Source organism: Micropterus dolomieu, linkage group LG15 (assembly GCF_021292245.1).
Source record: "Micropterus dolomieu isolate WLL.071019.BEF.003 ecotype Adirondacks linkage group LG15, ASM2129224v1, whole genome shotgun sequence".
NCBI lineage: Eukaryota > Metazoa > Chordata > Actinopteri > Centrarchiformes > Centrarchidae > Micropterus > Micropterus dolomieu.
The window spans coordinates 8,363,958-8,379,505 of NC_060164.1; the positions used below are offsets into that span (position 1 = coordinate 8,363,958).

Genomic DNA, 15,548 nt, shown 5'->3' on the forward strand with positions numbered 1-15,548 from the left:
GTTTGTAATTATAGAAACAAAATGGCCTTGCATTCGAATGTATCCATAGCGCCTTTTAAATTAGACTTTTTAAATTTACAGAAATTATTACTGCTTAGTAATTATTGTTATAAAGTAGTAAACATCTCATTTAATTGTTTTGTAAGGGTTTCTACCGAGATTATACATACAGTACCAATTTAGGTGCTTTTATTCTGAAAACAAAATACATTACCGGAAATGAGTTGCTTCAACCTGCCAGAAGACTTGACGCAGGTTCTGTCAGATATCGCTAGCTAGCTTCAGTCAGTTGTTTTGGTGATGCAATTGTGTGTCAAACTAGTTCGTATGAAGTTTCGGGTTCAAGTCAGGTTCAAGTGCTTCACAAACAACTGAATTCGTGGGCAAAAGCGAAAGTGGCTTTGTCAGCTAATTCTGTTCTGCTAACCTTTGACACTTGAATTTTTCTGCAGAAGCACAATTTAAAATGGGCAAAGCAGCGCAGTGAATTATGAATCTGCTATGAATGACTCAGGAGAAGAGTTGGGGCTTCATTCGCTGCTGCCCGGGACACTCTTAGCCGTCTGGAGGATTAGGGAGGAAAACAAAAGGAGAATTTTGTCGTTCCGGACTTCCTTGACGCCCTGACAACATGGCCAGTCCACAGCAGAGTGAGCTGTCCTACGCCTGGGAGAAGTACATGGACTGTAGACTGCAAGGAGCGGATCTGCAGGTAGGCGCTGCTGGCAGACACTGAAGCAGGAGCCGGGGTGATACAGGCTCAGCTCAGGGGTCTTTCTGTGGGCGGAGGTGTTGTTTACTTTCAGTTCCTCGACTGCAGGATAAAGCCTTAACCAAATAGAAATGTTATTTGGAAAGTCTTGAATAAAGTTAGCTATATCTTGTTCATTCTGATGGAGAAAGTAATTGTTTACATCATGTTTAAGTTTCCAAACTGGTCATGTACAATATTTAATTCTTAAAGACTTATAAAATAGGAAAATAAAGTTGATACAACTTGCAAATACAGCATAACTCATTTTATTGTAGCCCACTCTCAAAGAATGAGGGTTTCTTGTTGGTTTAGAGTTTTTTTTTTTTATTTGACACACCATAATCCAAATATTTAGTCCTTACTACATCTAAACTGTTGCAGGGTGCTGGTGTCAGTATGAGATTTGTTTCATTCCAAGCAAATGTTCACAAGGTAACATCATCCAACAATAGCAAACATTGTTCACATTCTTTTAGTCTGCTCCTTTTCATTTAAGCTGCTTAAATTACCTTCCTGTTTTTTATTTGGCTGTTCCACAGCTAGCGACCACGAGCCTGTTGCAAAGTTCTCTGCAGCTGTGGGAAATTTATACTATAAAAATCTACATAAATGTTTCAAAAGAAAATGTCCCCAGATGCCACTTTTTAGAGTCAGAAATGTATCTGATACATAAACACAAGCAGGACCAGCAGTGAGTCACTGCACAGAGGTAGAGGTGTAAACCACAGGTTGCACATTATGAGTGTTGTGCAAGAGCACTTTTCCTTTGTCGGTGTATCACAGGAGTGAGAAGCAGTGGTTATGAAATTGCCCCCCCCCCCCTTCCGTTCTCAGGGAACTTAACAGCAGCCAGATCACGAGACTTGGATTAGGATCGAACTGCAGGCTAAAAGTGATCATGACACACACACAGATTTAGCCATTATGTTAGTCGATTATGTTTGATTTATCATGTATAGGTCACCCTTAAAAGACAGAACTGCAACCATTTTTAAAGCTAATGAGTGCTAAGAAAGTCTGTAGCGTTTTTTTTTTGTTTCTTGGAAAACATGGCTTCCTTCCTCTACAGTCATCGCATCTGTGGTGGTGTGTGGTATGCTTCGTTGCTTTGTTAATCACATAGGTGTGGATCAGGAAATCAGCTGTAGAAATGGTGTGGCTTGATCTCAGTTGCCATAGTAATGCTTGGACAGCACCAAGCAGGCTCTGCCCATCTTTTACTCAGTAACTTTTTATGTCACTTTTCTGTTGTGACAACTCTCTTGGGATGACGCTTGTCACCTTCACAGTGATCAAACTGTTATGTGTTTGTGTGTGTGTTTGGATGAGAAGCAGAAAGATGGCTGTGTGAGCACAGCTGTACTCTCTAGTGTGCTGAGACCGTAGCTTTCCCTCCTGGTTGAATCTGATGGGGGACACAGTGACAAGCTGTAGCACTCACATGGATACTGCCGCACTGCTTGCACATCATATTTTTTCTTCAGCTCATTCTGCCAATCCCATGAGTGCTGCACACGTGTATGCTGTACGTCCTTAGCATCTCACCCAAAGCGGCGTCTGCTAGTTGTTGCTGCCAGTACGCAGGTAAACGTGACAAAGTAATCATAGAAACTGTCCAACGACTGAGAGGCCCCTGTTTTAACGCCCACCAGACTGCAAGACTCTGCCCAGCTGCTCTGTAGCCAGATCTGTGATCACACTTTACAGTGAAATGTGGAGGGCAAAAAGACACCATCTCCTGCAGTAATCAATACGGTGCCAGGGGGAAAAAAGTGTGAAAGCACTGGTACTGCAGCCTCACTCTTTTTCTCTGCCTCCCTCATCTTTTATTCTTTGCATTCTTGTCTCTCATCTCTCTCTGCTTTTCATCTGCATTTCTGTCAGCATTAATCTCTCTCGCTGGTATTTCTGTCACGTATTCACAGCACACCATGATGACCAAGGGCAGGAACAGAACTAGGATGACTTGTTGGATGGGGTCAAAGGGTGACCTGATGTTTCACTGTAGTCTGCCTCTTTTTGTTTCCTTTTTTTGGGGGGGGAGGGGGGCTTAGGGGGAAACTATAGTCTCAATAGGGAAATAGTCTCAAACTGTTGTGGTGGATCTCCCTAGCTCTGTTTATAAAGTAGAGCACTGGTTCAGTTTCCCACTTGTTGCACCCATCCTCCTACTTGCTATATATGAACTGTACATTAATGTGCATTAATGCTGTACATTAATGTAAACAGCATTTACTATATGGATCAATCCACTAAAATCAAAATCATGTTTTGTATTTAATTTGCAGCATGTACTTTAAATAAGCACATTCATATCATAGCTTCATTATAATGAGAAGACTGGCATTAAGCCTTTCTTTTCATTCTTTAGAATTTCTTCCTTTATAGAGCCAAAGCTATCGTATTAGTGTGTCCTGCGGCAAAGCAAATTTGCCTTGGGCACACTTACATCGGAAAATCTGTGGGAACACTTTCCGTTCTGCCCGATCTCTCAGAATCTTGATGAGCGGAGTCAATTTAGTAAAATGGTTAACTGGCCACGAGCCAAACAGTAGACCTGGTTTTGTTGCTTGTGGAACGTTGAGTTTCATTATGAGCTAACAGGATGTTTCAAAACACCAAAGCAAGTTGTTTGGAACACTTCACTTTTTTCCGTCTTCTCGTATCAAAGGGCTCCAGCTAATTGAGGTTTGCTGGCTCTTAGTTACTCTTATATCACTTTAAACTCAGTCAGTTGCAGTCTTGGACTAATGTTAATTTGGTTGAACTTAGCTTTTTGCATAAAAATGGATGACCTGTGCTTGAAAATACATTTTTCCTGCATGGTGTTGGGATTCATCTTGTGAGTATTGTTCTATGGCTACTCACAGTCATGTTTTTAGAATCGTGATGGGCTGTAATGTAAATGTCCATTGTCTGTATTTTGTTACTGATATACTTGTGTGTAAAGCTGGTTAAATAGAGTGATTTTCTGAATTACAACCCTGGTCACACATTCCACCCACATTACTTGTCATTAGCTTTCTAAGCTCAGTTCGGTGCTTTACATTCCTTCTGTGGTAAAGCCCCGAATCCTTGTCCAAAGAAGATTAAACTTGTCGAGCAAAGCATAAGACAAAATGTGTTGAATACAAAGGACGGGGCAAAGATGGCAATGCTGGTTCACCTTCATCCCCAGAGTTAATTATTTGGCTTGTCAGGGCTGAGCAGAGTCTGTTATATTTTAGTAAAAGACAAATTGCACAGTGCACATTGTATGTATTATCAGAGACATGATGCTGTGTAGTTTGTCTGGCATTTATGTCGGCTGTAATATAACTGCTCTAGCTAACTAAATAAATTAACGATAATGTGCATGGAGCATATTCCACATCTGCGCAGAGCAACTACGAGAACAATACTGTGAGAAGTAATTGCTACATTAATTGGTGTCTTTTTTTCATTTTCATAGAGCAGTGTAGTAAAATGGGGAAATTATTTATGATATTGTTTTTATTTTGAGAGTGGATGACACTGACTAGTGTAAATCCAAGGTTTATTAAAAGGGCATCATAAATGATGTCAGTTTAACCCTAGGTAATGTGATTTTGTGTTATATATATATATATATATAGCCAAAAGGCAGCACTGTTTCTCAGCAAAATAATACAGGACAAAGATTACAGTACATAACCTGTCCTAGCAGTGCATTTTTTGAGTATTATGGGATTGATTCAGATAAGTAATTACCTAAAACTGAAGCACTAACCAACCAGACCATGTTCAGACTGGAGATTTCTCAGCCTTCATCTTTTCAGGGTTAGTAATCCCTAACCTCAAGTGATGGGGGAGTTTCACACCAAGAGCTTTTGTTTCATAACTTGTTAAGTCAAACCAGTCACAGTCTAGCTACTAGAATGTCAAAATCACATGTATGTTTCAGCCCTGAGAAAAACATGCAGTAGAAATTATATGCCTAAACATTTTAAACATATCTGGCAACACGTTTATTTGCCGTTAATGCTCCTATACTTTTTAGTCAGTTCACCATGACTAAGGTCATTGCACTTGAGAGAAAATCAAGTGCTACTGTTCAAATGTGTAAAGTGTGCAGTCAGGCTCTGATTATCATGTCTTGTTATCAACACAATACTTTCATCAGTTGATTGTTTACTGCCGTATCTTTAGACTTCTTGGTTGACCACAGGACCTGTTTCACATCTGCATTTATTGTTCCGCTTTGAGTTTCAACCCAACTCCTACTTGCTCTGGTCTCCAGGGCTGTTCAAAACGATTGGCTGAACGGATGAATAATTCATCTCTCTAGTTCTGGGTTGAGTCAGACTCCAACCATTGCTCTGTCTGAGCTTTTTCCACCCAGTGGCATGTTATTAAGTCAGATCTATCCTTCAAAAACACAGTCTCTCTGTCCACTAGGGAAGAGAAAAGCCAGAGCAGGCTGTTTGGATTGAAATTTTGACCAACACCAGCTTGCACACTATCTTCCTGTAATAAAAACAATGAAGTGGAGACCGGTTTTCATTCCCTCCACTGTGGCTATGCTCAAATAAAGGTCACTGCTTGTGTCAGTGTGGACCAGACAGTGACAAAAACAAAAACATGCTTTTTGATAGTAGCCTCTTGACATTTTGTCATGTGGCTTAATGGGGAAAAGTATTGTGGTGTAGCGTGAAGCGGTTCTGCTCTCTTGACTCATAGTTTGTGAGGAAATGCAGAACGTTAGGGGCTCCTCATGATGCTCATCACCCGAATGTCAAATTAGATCAGTAGGGATCTCAAACCGGGAAAAGAACATTACATAACCAACGCCCCACGTCCTCTCTCACGAGGACAGGATCACATCGCTTTCACTGCCTCTGCCAAGTTGTGGTCTACCCAATTATCTAAAGAGAGAGCTGGAGAGGAAAGTCTGTACCAGTGTGGATGACTCAGCTTCAGACTCCCATGACTAGGCCTCCCATGATCGCCATGTTGGTTAAAGGCATTGTAAAAGAAATAGGGCACGGCCACCGTGTCCGAGCAATTGTTAGCGGAAACTTCACTCAGACTTTCAGCATTCAAACATGGATTCCTCTCACGTAAAGCCAACCTTTGACAAAAGAAAAAGATAAAACATAGAGATAGATACACAATGTGTTTGCTTCTGAGATGTTCTTAAGCAAGTGCTTGCGTTAGGTATGCTGTTCTGTTGCTGAATCTGACCCCTGACCTTACAGGACAAGGCCAGAATAAGAGGATTATGTATAGTTAAACATTATCAAAAGCTGGATAGTTGTTTTCCTCAATTCTGATAAATCTATGCTGGTTGTGTTTCCATTATCATACGACTGTAGCGAATTCATTTCCCCTTGGCCTGGCTGCCCTTGGACTTGCACAGCAACAGTTAACCAGCAGAGATGAAAGGAAAGGCCTGCTTCACCAAAATGATATATGGTTAAATTATATTAAATAAATTCTTCTGTCAACAAATCATAAAATAGCCAGAAGAAATCGCTCTAAACATACCACTGTCGATAAGTGTAATTTGTAGCTGTATGTTTTGCCAAGAAAGCCTGTGTAAGGCTACATGACAAATGAGCAAATACAGCAATTCATCACTGCGGAGGAAAGGTCAAAGCTTTCTTTTTGTTTACAGAAATGTGTTCTCGGAGCTTTGTGAACTGTTGATTTCCCCTCCGAGCTGTATTAATCAGCATTGGCAGTCTCTCCATTATCAAATCACCCCGGCTAGTTTATGTGGAGGGCACTGTAATATTGGATTAAAGCCTCGGAGGAAAAAAAACAACCCTGTTGCTGGGAAATTAGTGTTATCGTGAATCACTCAGTTTCCCTTTCCCATATGAGGACCACTGCCACAACAGGTACACGGATAACACAAGGACAAACCATTTTAGATGCTCATTTTGGGAGATAATTTTTAATAGACTGAGTGCACAGCTCCAGCATAGCTCCAGGGCTTATTTATTAAACTAATAATAGTTTTGGCAACCTTGAAGCTTTGATTTCCTGCCAATCACTCCCCCTGTTTATCTTTGCTCTCATCTTCTGCTGCATTTATTTCTTTCGCCTTTATGTTCTTGTCAGCTTTTATGTTTTACCCCTGTCCTCTCCTGTCTCTCTCACGATCCATGCATTTCTTTCTTTTCCTCTTCCCCGTCTCCCATGTGTGGTGTTGTCCAGCCCCCTGGTGTGCAGTGACCCCCACCCATCTACCTACCCACCCACCCCCTCACTACTTGGGTGGGTTGGTTTCTCCGCTGTTGAAGTGTCACCTTCTCTGCCCCTCCTTGACCCTGGTGAGTGTAGTCAACTCTGCACCATCACCTACAACTTAAGATATTTGCGTGCTTGACATAAATGTGACAAATCAAACAAATATGCAATATCGCCTGTTTGCTAGTTACATCTATTTTAATGCCCATCATAGAGGTAACGTGAAAACAAAACTTGCTGCGACAGTTCTGACACAGGAAGGAAGTTGACTCACACCCCACATAACTGTACTTTAGAGCTGGATTTTCCCGCGAGTAGCCTCCGTCCCTGTCCTCACTGTGCCTGTGAGCAGCAAAAGCCGAGGTGTGACGAAGCAGCAGGCACCTGAATAACCGATGTGAAAGTTCCCCTCTTGTGTTTTGTGTTTTAATGTAGAGTGAGAAAATCAGCTGCATGGAAGTGCATAGCTGTCTTCGCTGTTTTATGACATGTGAAGTAGGTACAGGAAATGGTAAGCACACTTTTAACTGAAACTGATGCCATATTTACTTTACTTTCGGTTTTAGTCCCTTTCTGCTTCAGTGTATGAAATGCTAAATTATTCCAGATTTGAGTCCATGTCGAAATCTTTGTCCATGCAGCTAAATGAGCCACTGTGACTAAAGACTTGGTTGTACAAAGATGTCACTGTTTCCACATTTCCATGGAGTTTTACTACTGGTTTGCTTTATTATGGTGAATCCAAGGGTGCAAACTAATACTGGGGTGCAAGCACACTTAAAATTAAAATACACACAAATACATTGTAGTCTTTGTTGATGACTATTACTGGTTATATGCTACCTGTAAAGTTGAGTGTGTTAGTTGATATTAGTTAGTTACATATTTTCTTTAAAGCAGGAGGAATTAAAGGGGCTATATGTAGTTTTTCAATGAAATAACTTATCAATAAATCACTTATTTTGGCTTATTTTTCAAAACGCTTTAACCTCACAGAAATAAACCACACACCTGTTTGCTCTGTTGTTTGGAACACCCACTTTTCTGCCTCTTACGTGAAGGAATCGGGTCTGGTCCTCTGCATGTCCGCTCCCGAGCCTCTTGATTACTATAGCAACTACACCGCAGCTAACGGAAGGGAATCCACTCACACCATAAAACAACTGGCTCCCAGCACAACACAGACTGGCTTTTATTTTAGCCTGCAAGAAATTATTTAACAGTACAAAAGAAATATGGAACGGTATGTTTATACTAGCCTATATTAATGCAAGGCAGGGCAGCCAGCTCACGTTACCACTGATCTGCCGCTGTTTGCTTTGAAACATTCAATTTAGCTTTATTGTGGTTTTACCGATACTCAAGTACACAGCTTCTTCACCTCTCAGTCATTGCTAACTTAATGCAACATAACGGTGCAGGACAACAACACAGTGGAAGACCCATTCACTGCAGTAACTTTACTTACAGTGTTATAACTGTTAAAAAGTGTGACAACAGTCTCATGTATAATGTTCAGTTTAGCTCACTAACCGTTTTTGTTATCATCCAATACATTTAGCTGCATTCAACTGTAGTGTTACAACAATTGTTTGTGAGTGCGTAAGTCACTGTCAGTGTGTGTGAGAGAGAGAAAGAGAGAGCGGGCCGTTTCTTTATTTTCATAGCGTAGGCTAACTAAACCAGCTAGTTATTATTATTGACTTTGTTACGGCTTAGTAGACCCAAGTGCAGGACTAAGAGAGGGAGGAGACTGGAGTTAGATAAAAGAGGAATATTTATTGTAGGGTTAAAGGGATCGGAGATTGAACGAGATAGACTGGAAGACTAGATGCTGCAGAACCGGGTTGGTGGCTGCTGTGCAGAGCAGAGGGAACCGTAGATTACAGTCCAGAGTGTGAGAGGCTGAGCTGAGCAGGTCCAGAGCAAAATACGGGAATAGTTAAGCTGTGCAGGGGTCCATGGAGAGTAGACGGGATGAGCGCTGTTTTCAGTAGCGGAAAGTAATAAAATGTTATTATGAAAAATTCACTTTTAACTTTTATTATAGCCTAATAAATGTTCTTCTTCTACAGTAGGCCTAATATAATTATTTAAAGGTGTTCATTATGTTGTTTTTGTTGTAGCCTACAGTTTACTGATTAAGTTTAAAATGTAGGCTATTTGACTTTTATGATCTGAAATTATGAAAATTTGGAATGAAATTAAGCAATTGTAAAACTAATAAAGGCCATAACTGCCACACTGAACTACTGACGGCATTCCTTAAATAACACAATTTTTAAGCCCTAATTTTAGTTAATTTTATGTGCAGATTGTTGTCTTGTCAGTATCCTGTCAATGCTATTATGCTAGTGTAATGTGACTGGTACTGTGTGGTGTCTTTTCTTTGGCTTTGTGACACGACACGCCAGGAAGGTATTAACACACTACCCTGGAACCACTAATGTAGTTAAAAGCGGTCAGGTTGGTTGTGTGACTGTTAAGAAAGTCCCAATTGCTTTGCAAACTCTGGTGGTGAGAGTTTCCTATTCTAGGAATAAGGCTTTGACCGCAGCACTGTGACGAGACTTATTTCATGTTTACATGGTCTTTGTATCCCCAGATTCAGGGATTCTCCAGTAGTGGCTGACATTTTTTTGGTATTCCTGTGGGAATCCCGCAGGATGGGAGTCAATTTCAGTAATCATCACATGACTGGGATTGGAGAGGAAAAAAAGTCAATGCGAGCGGGCAGGACGGATATCATAGATCCATATTTATATATAAATATGGAGTTCTAATATGAATAAATTCTACTTTCAGATTTTTTTTATTGGGATCAGGATGGTACTGCAGTCATTCTCCCAGGATTGGGACCGACCAGGAATTTTAGTATTTTTTTGGGAGGGGGAAAGGGGGATGGGACAGGGGTGAAAACTCACTCCCGTGTCACCCTCTTACTGTTCTTTTATTGCTGATTTTAAATTGTGAAACACTGTACTGTTCACCAGACTATTGTTCAAAGTTATGAGCCTTTACTTTAAACATGAATAGGGGGAGTTTGTTCAGAGATAGAAAACACAGTATCTGAAATATGACTCAAGGTTTTGGGGACTGGATTCTTTTGGCATTATTTTGATATGTAAGTATAAGTATAAATAATAGCTTTTTTTTTTTGTATTGGAAGGGAATCAAAAAAAATATACTAGCTTTCAGCAATGTCACTGACCTGATAAACTAATGGATTAATTAGTTCCACATAATGACATTAGTGGCTATTACATGGATACAGTCATCTAATTGACTGTACCGTTATGTGTAAAGATTACAAAACACAAAATGATTTATATTTAGAATTCATTCACGCGAGTGCCAATAATAATCTGGGTTTGATTCATGTTGCTTCTTGCGTGTCTTATGTGTGTCTCTGTATCAGGTCAGCCTTCAGGGTCTGGAGAATTTCCTCTGCCTCTTTCACTACATGCAGCATCAGCCCAACCACAGCACCAAAGATGCACTGAAATTCTGGTAGGTCTTGTTGTTATTTCAACATTTTTAAATGTACTGTGATGGAGGTGTTGTCTCACCAAGGGTCGTAAACACTATGATGTGTAACGAAATACAGTATTATAAACTGCTGCCTCAAAGAGGGCATGGTGTTAAATCAACACGGCAGTGATGGTCATTATCAGTTGTACAGTGGGCAAGAAGAAAAGGAATAATGTTACAAATTCATAAATGTGATGCTGTAAGTCATTAGTGATCAAACAGCTTTGGTCAGTTTTTAATTTAACAATCAAAGGTGGCTTAATATCTGAATGGTTGTATGAAACTAATGCAAGATGGTACTCAGGTTGTTACCAAAGAAAATTGACAGATTTATTGTCATAATTTTCACTATAGTAGGGGTCGCAGACATTATGTAATGTTGGTGCATTAGCTTTAGTACCTTGGAATTTCAGCTGCATAGATTTACATATTTATGAGGGAAAAGTGTGGGACATTAGTTCCTCAAGTGCCTCTTGTTTCTATACTGTTCAGTGTAAATAAGTCAGACACACACACTATCTAGAATTAAGTGGGTGCATTAGCATTCGTGAGCTATGTGTTCCCTCAGCTGAAAAGTAATTAGTTTGAATGGGGTTTTGGTTAAAATGCCTGAAATAATGCCCTTGTTTAAAGACAAGCTTAAGGCCGTTTAATGTTTCGCTCTGTGAGATAAACTATTCAATGTTCTGTTTTTCTTCCATTTTTTCCTGCAATAATTAAGCACTTAGCTAAAAGATGTTTAACTACTAAGGGTTTGTCACAAAATCCTTAATTCATTATACTGCTGGAAACTGTATTTAAATTTGACTAGAATTTATGATATTATAATAACTTGCTTCTTATTAATCTGAATTACAGTGTTGCGTAAAACCTTTAAAAGCAGTACTGATTTATAACTGAACGGAACATATATGAATCTCTGAAACCTGTATTTTGACATCAATCAGAGCCCTAATCCTTATTCTTGATGTATTCATATATTCTGGGATTTTGTCAATACAGAAAATCAGACAGATATATAATCAGATAATCAGATATTTGGCATCCTTCAAAAACATGTTTGTAAAAGACTAATATTGTACTAGCTCCCTCTAGTTCATAGGACATTAATAGTTGCTTGCTAATGACATTTTTAAACTGAAGCATTCAAGTAAAAACAATATAAAAACACTGAAATAACCCAGTATCACTGACATCAAACAGTGCAAGTATGAGTGAACCATTTCATCTGTCGCTATGTTAGCCCTGGGTTCTGTCTTACATGTTGTCTTTGAGTCTGTCATCATCATTGAAGCGGTGTTTAAACAGGAGTTTGTTTCTGTGCCTGTACCTTGGCTTGTTCAGGCCTGTCGTGAACAGCTGACTCCTGAGCTTTCATATTATTGATATTCTGTGCGGTGGTTAGTTTGTGGTCTTTAACATCAACCGATTTTTAACATAGTTTGCAGATTGACATCTTTAGAGCATCTTTAGAGCATCACCTGTCTTTTACTCTAGCACATGTGTACTGCACCCATGATGCACGATGCGGTGTATGCGCACACAGGAACCCTGGTTCGAGGCACTCTTGAATGAGCTGGAACCATGCCAACCAACACAATATTTTAATATTATCCATTTCTTTAAGTGTCCTTTAATCATTTGGGAGAATTTTTTGAAATGACAAAATGAAAGAGATATTTGCTTACTTCTAGCCAAACCGAAAGAGACAGAGCTGAACAAAGTCTGTACTGTATAATTAACTCAGTTGGAGGGAAGAACATCACAATAATTGGCCAGAGGGCCAAAATTTGAGATCGGCAGGGGAGAGAAGTGTTTTGCAGCGGGAAGAAATGGAAACCATTATCTCTGTTTACTAAGTCTCTAATCACTGTCCTGTGATAATTATAAAACTGCTGACAGAATGGTGGCACGAAGCTAGTCAATACATTTGTTAGAATAATGCATTCAACATTAGATTAGCAAATACTATGTTTTACAAAACTGGAAGGAACTGGAAGGATTTGTTAAATTGTATTATAAAGTTTCTTCTTTTTCTTAATTACAAGTTGTTTATAGTTGCTGCTGTATGTACAGTATGTTTCTTGTTATTTATTTTTGATAGTGTTCTTTGTTGTTGTTGCACAGGACGTTACTCCCATGTGTTTTTTATGCTGCTACAGAATTGCCCTCCAGGGACAATACAGATTTATTTAATTGATTAAAATACATTTACACAATATGTTTCTCCTAGCCTAGTCTTTGTGTTAGCCTTTACAGATGAAAATGCAGGATGGGCTGTTTGATCAAAGCTCACCTCTTGATTGACCCTTGTACCGTATGTGTGTCTTAGATAATACAATACAAACACTAGCTTTATTATAGCTAGCTGGTACACGTTAAGAAGTCAAACCTGACTGAGCACTAACATATGGTGAGGCCACATTTTCTCTGGCTCATAATAAACAGTGACTCAGACAGTTGACTTTCGTTTTTGTTCATTATCTTTATATCGTCTCCTCCTCCGGTATCCGTATCACCCACATTACAATACTATTCAACATGTGCAAATACTCTGTATACTGGAGAGATAAAAACAACTGTGATCTTGTCCTAGTTTGAGTACCGATGCGGTCACACTTGCTGATAGCATGTCAAAGCCTTTTAGATATGTGTCTGGCCTACTTGTAACCTGTGACCTAAATAAGCTCCATTCAATGGAAGGACATGTTTCACCAAGCTTGAATTTTAACTAAGGTTACCGTGTGTCACTAAATAAGTTGCAGTGAATAAGCTTAGTCGCTTCACAAGACAACGCCGTAGAAGTTCTGGACCGTCGATACGGCTTACATTTTAAATATCTGGATATGAATACAAGTATCTTTGCAATGTCAACATAACTAATGTATGCAAAATAAGTGGATTGCACTTTATGCTAGTATTGTGTATTACATTAGACAAAATTCTTCACACATAACAGAAAAAACCATAATGACTAATTTTGTTATTTTACATTTCGCTTGGAATCAGTATTTTGGACAAGATTTTTCTGATCTTTCTCTTGTCTTTTGCCATTTCCAAAATGTGTCCCGTACTTTTGGTCAGTCTCAAAGTTAATTGTCCACAGAGAGAGAGTTATAAAGCGTGAGTTATATTATACACTGAAGTGTTGTGGTGTCTGAGCCATATGAGCCTTTTGGTGTATTCATTGGTATGGTAAGTTAAGGGCATACGCTGTATTTGCACCTCTACAGGTGGGATCTATGCAGGCAAAGTAGACATAAGTACTGTGATGGGTTTGTTTTGGCCGTGTCCTTGTCCTTCCTTCAGCCACTTCACGCCATCGTCTTCTTCTTCCATTACCTCTTCTAAACAAATTTTAATGTAATCCTCTCCTTTTCAGTTATGCTCGAAATTAGCTCCTTTTTATTTAGCAAGGCCGCTTTCAGTGCATACCTTCTCTTTGCTGCTTTCTACTACACTTGCAGCCAAGTGGTGTACTATTCATCTGTGGCATAGGAACTGTTCAGTGATTCCTTAATAGAAGTAGAGTTCAGGCCCTACTGTATTGGAAATGTCCTGGCAAATGATCCCTGCTGAAGAATGGACACCATTTTGCATAACGTGTTTAGTCTTTGTGGAAGCTCGTGATCTCGACTAAGAATAGAGCTGGAAGAAATTGACAACAATAGAGTTTTAATGTTGTACACATCTTTATGGAATTAGTGTTGACAGATTTCGTATTCACGCCTTTTTGTGCATTGAAAAAGACTCCTTAAACGGTTGTTATAGTGCTGAGTTCAAAGGCAGTTACTATGAATGATAGTTGAATACGGAGGTCTTCTGCAGGGCAGTGTGGGCTTGTCAGTATTGCCAAGGGCAGTCCCCTCACCATGTGACATCACATGCTTTCATGTGATATGCTGATCTGCTGCGAATCTGGGAAGCTTCCATTTGAAATTCCAATTTAATGGAATTTGTGCTACAGAACAGATAATTCAGTCAGCAGTCGTGTGAGGAGGTATGCAGATGCAGCCAGCAGAGCTGCAGTCATGCTTGGGGCAAACACAAGATGACTGGAAGGAAACTGTTGGGCCCAGTAACATTTGGTAAGATGAGAACGACTATACAGAGGCTAGTGTCACAAATGAGTTTTTGTGTGGTTTTAAGTTAAATAATTGTTGTGGACTTTATTAACCCAGCACTCCTTTACATACTATATTATTATTCCTATGTTGGAAGTAGGTTTGGATCAGAGCAGCAGCTAAACGGCAGAAATGTAAACGTGGAAAAGTGGAAACAAAGTTATGTGGTTCCTGTCTGATGTTCATTAGTTATGGCTCCTGAGGGCCTGTCTGGCAAATTCATGCTGAGTGGTGTAATTGGGGTTGTCCTCTAAAGGGGGTGTGTATCTTAAACGAAAAGAGGTGTGTGTCTTATGTTGAGACGTACAGCTTATTGACAGTTACATTTAGAGGAATATGAGTTTATGGCAGACAGGCATACTAGCGCGGAGGCACTCTGTCAACACTCTTAATAGGACAAGTCAGTTATCTTATTTGCCTTCAAGCTACATGAGTCTAGATTCTAAGGTTTAACTACAACTTGCATGATTAGACCAAGTTAATAGTAGATTTGCTTATTGAGATGGACATTGATGGAACAACCGGGTTGTCTAGATTTGACCATATTGTCATCTTAAGCTTTTTTCTTGTATCTCACTGTGCTTGTATCTTAGGTGGTATCCAGGCATGTCCATTACTTTGACTTAACAAAATGACTAACATGATCAAACAGCAGATTTGTCACATATGTATAATTACAGAATCCCTAACAAACTAATGAGCTACGCTGTAATTTTTGTAAACCTTTTGTTCACTTTAAACTTTTATTATCTTTGCTTGTATGGCAAGAATGTATGTATGTATCAGCTACTTCCAAAGTCGTAACATGCATTCAAGTATCACAGCAGACATCATTTAATACTGAGTATCTGCCAATTGCGAGTCTCGATCCGATACTTGTATTTTCCTGGATAACACAGTTGCACTGTGCACACTTCAAGTACATT

General features: G+C 39.5%; 1 protein-coding gene across 8 annotated transcripts in view; it reads left to right on the forward strand.

The window, feature by feature from the left end:
* The window catches only part of lyst (lysosomal trafficking regulator), a 59,683-nt gene that overhangs the window by 1,807 nt on the left and 42,328 nt on the right, over positions 1–15,548 (forward strand). For 6 of the 8 annotated variants that reach the window (XM_046070179.1, XM_046070177.1, XM_046070176.1 and 3 more), the window contains exons 2-3: positions 453–712; positions 10,386–10,477. In XM_046070179.1, coding sequence (XP_045926135.1) covers positions 632–712; positions 10,386–10,477 — 173 coding nt within the window. In that variant the 5' untranslated portion in view covers positions 453–631. Of the gene's footprint in view, positions 1–452; positions 713–6,934; positions 7,051–10,385; positions 10,478–15,548 lie in introns of those variants that run through there. The other 2 variants (XM_046070183.1, XM_046070184.1) reach the window with 2 other exon arrangements.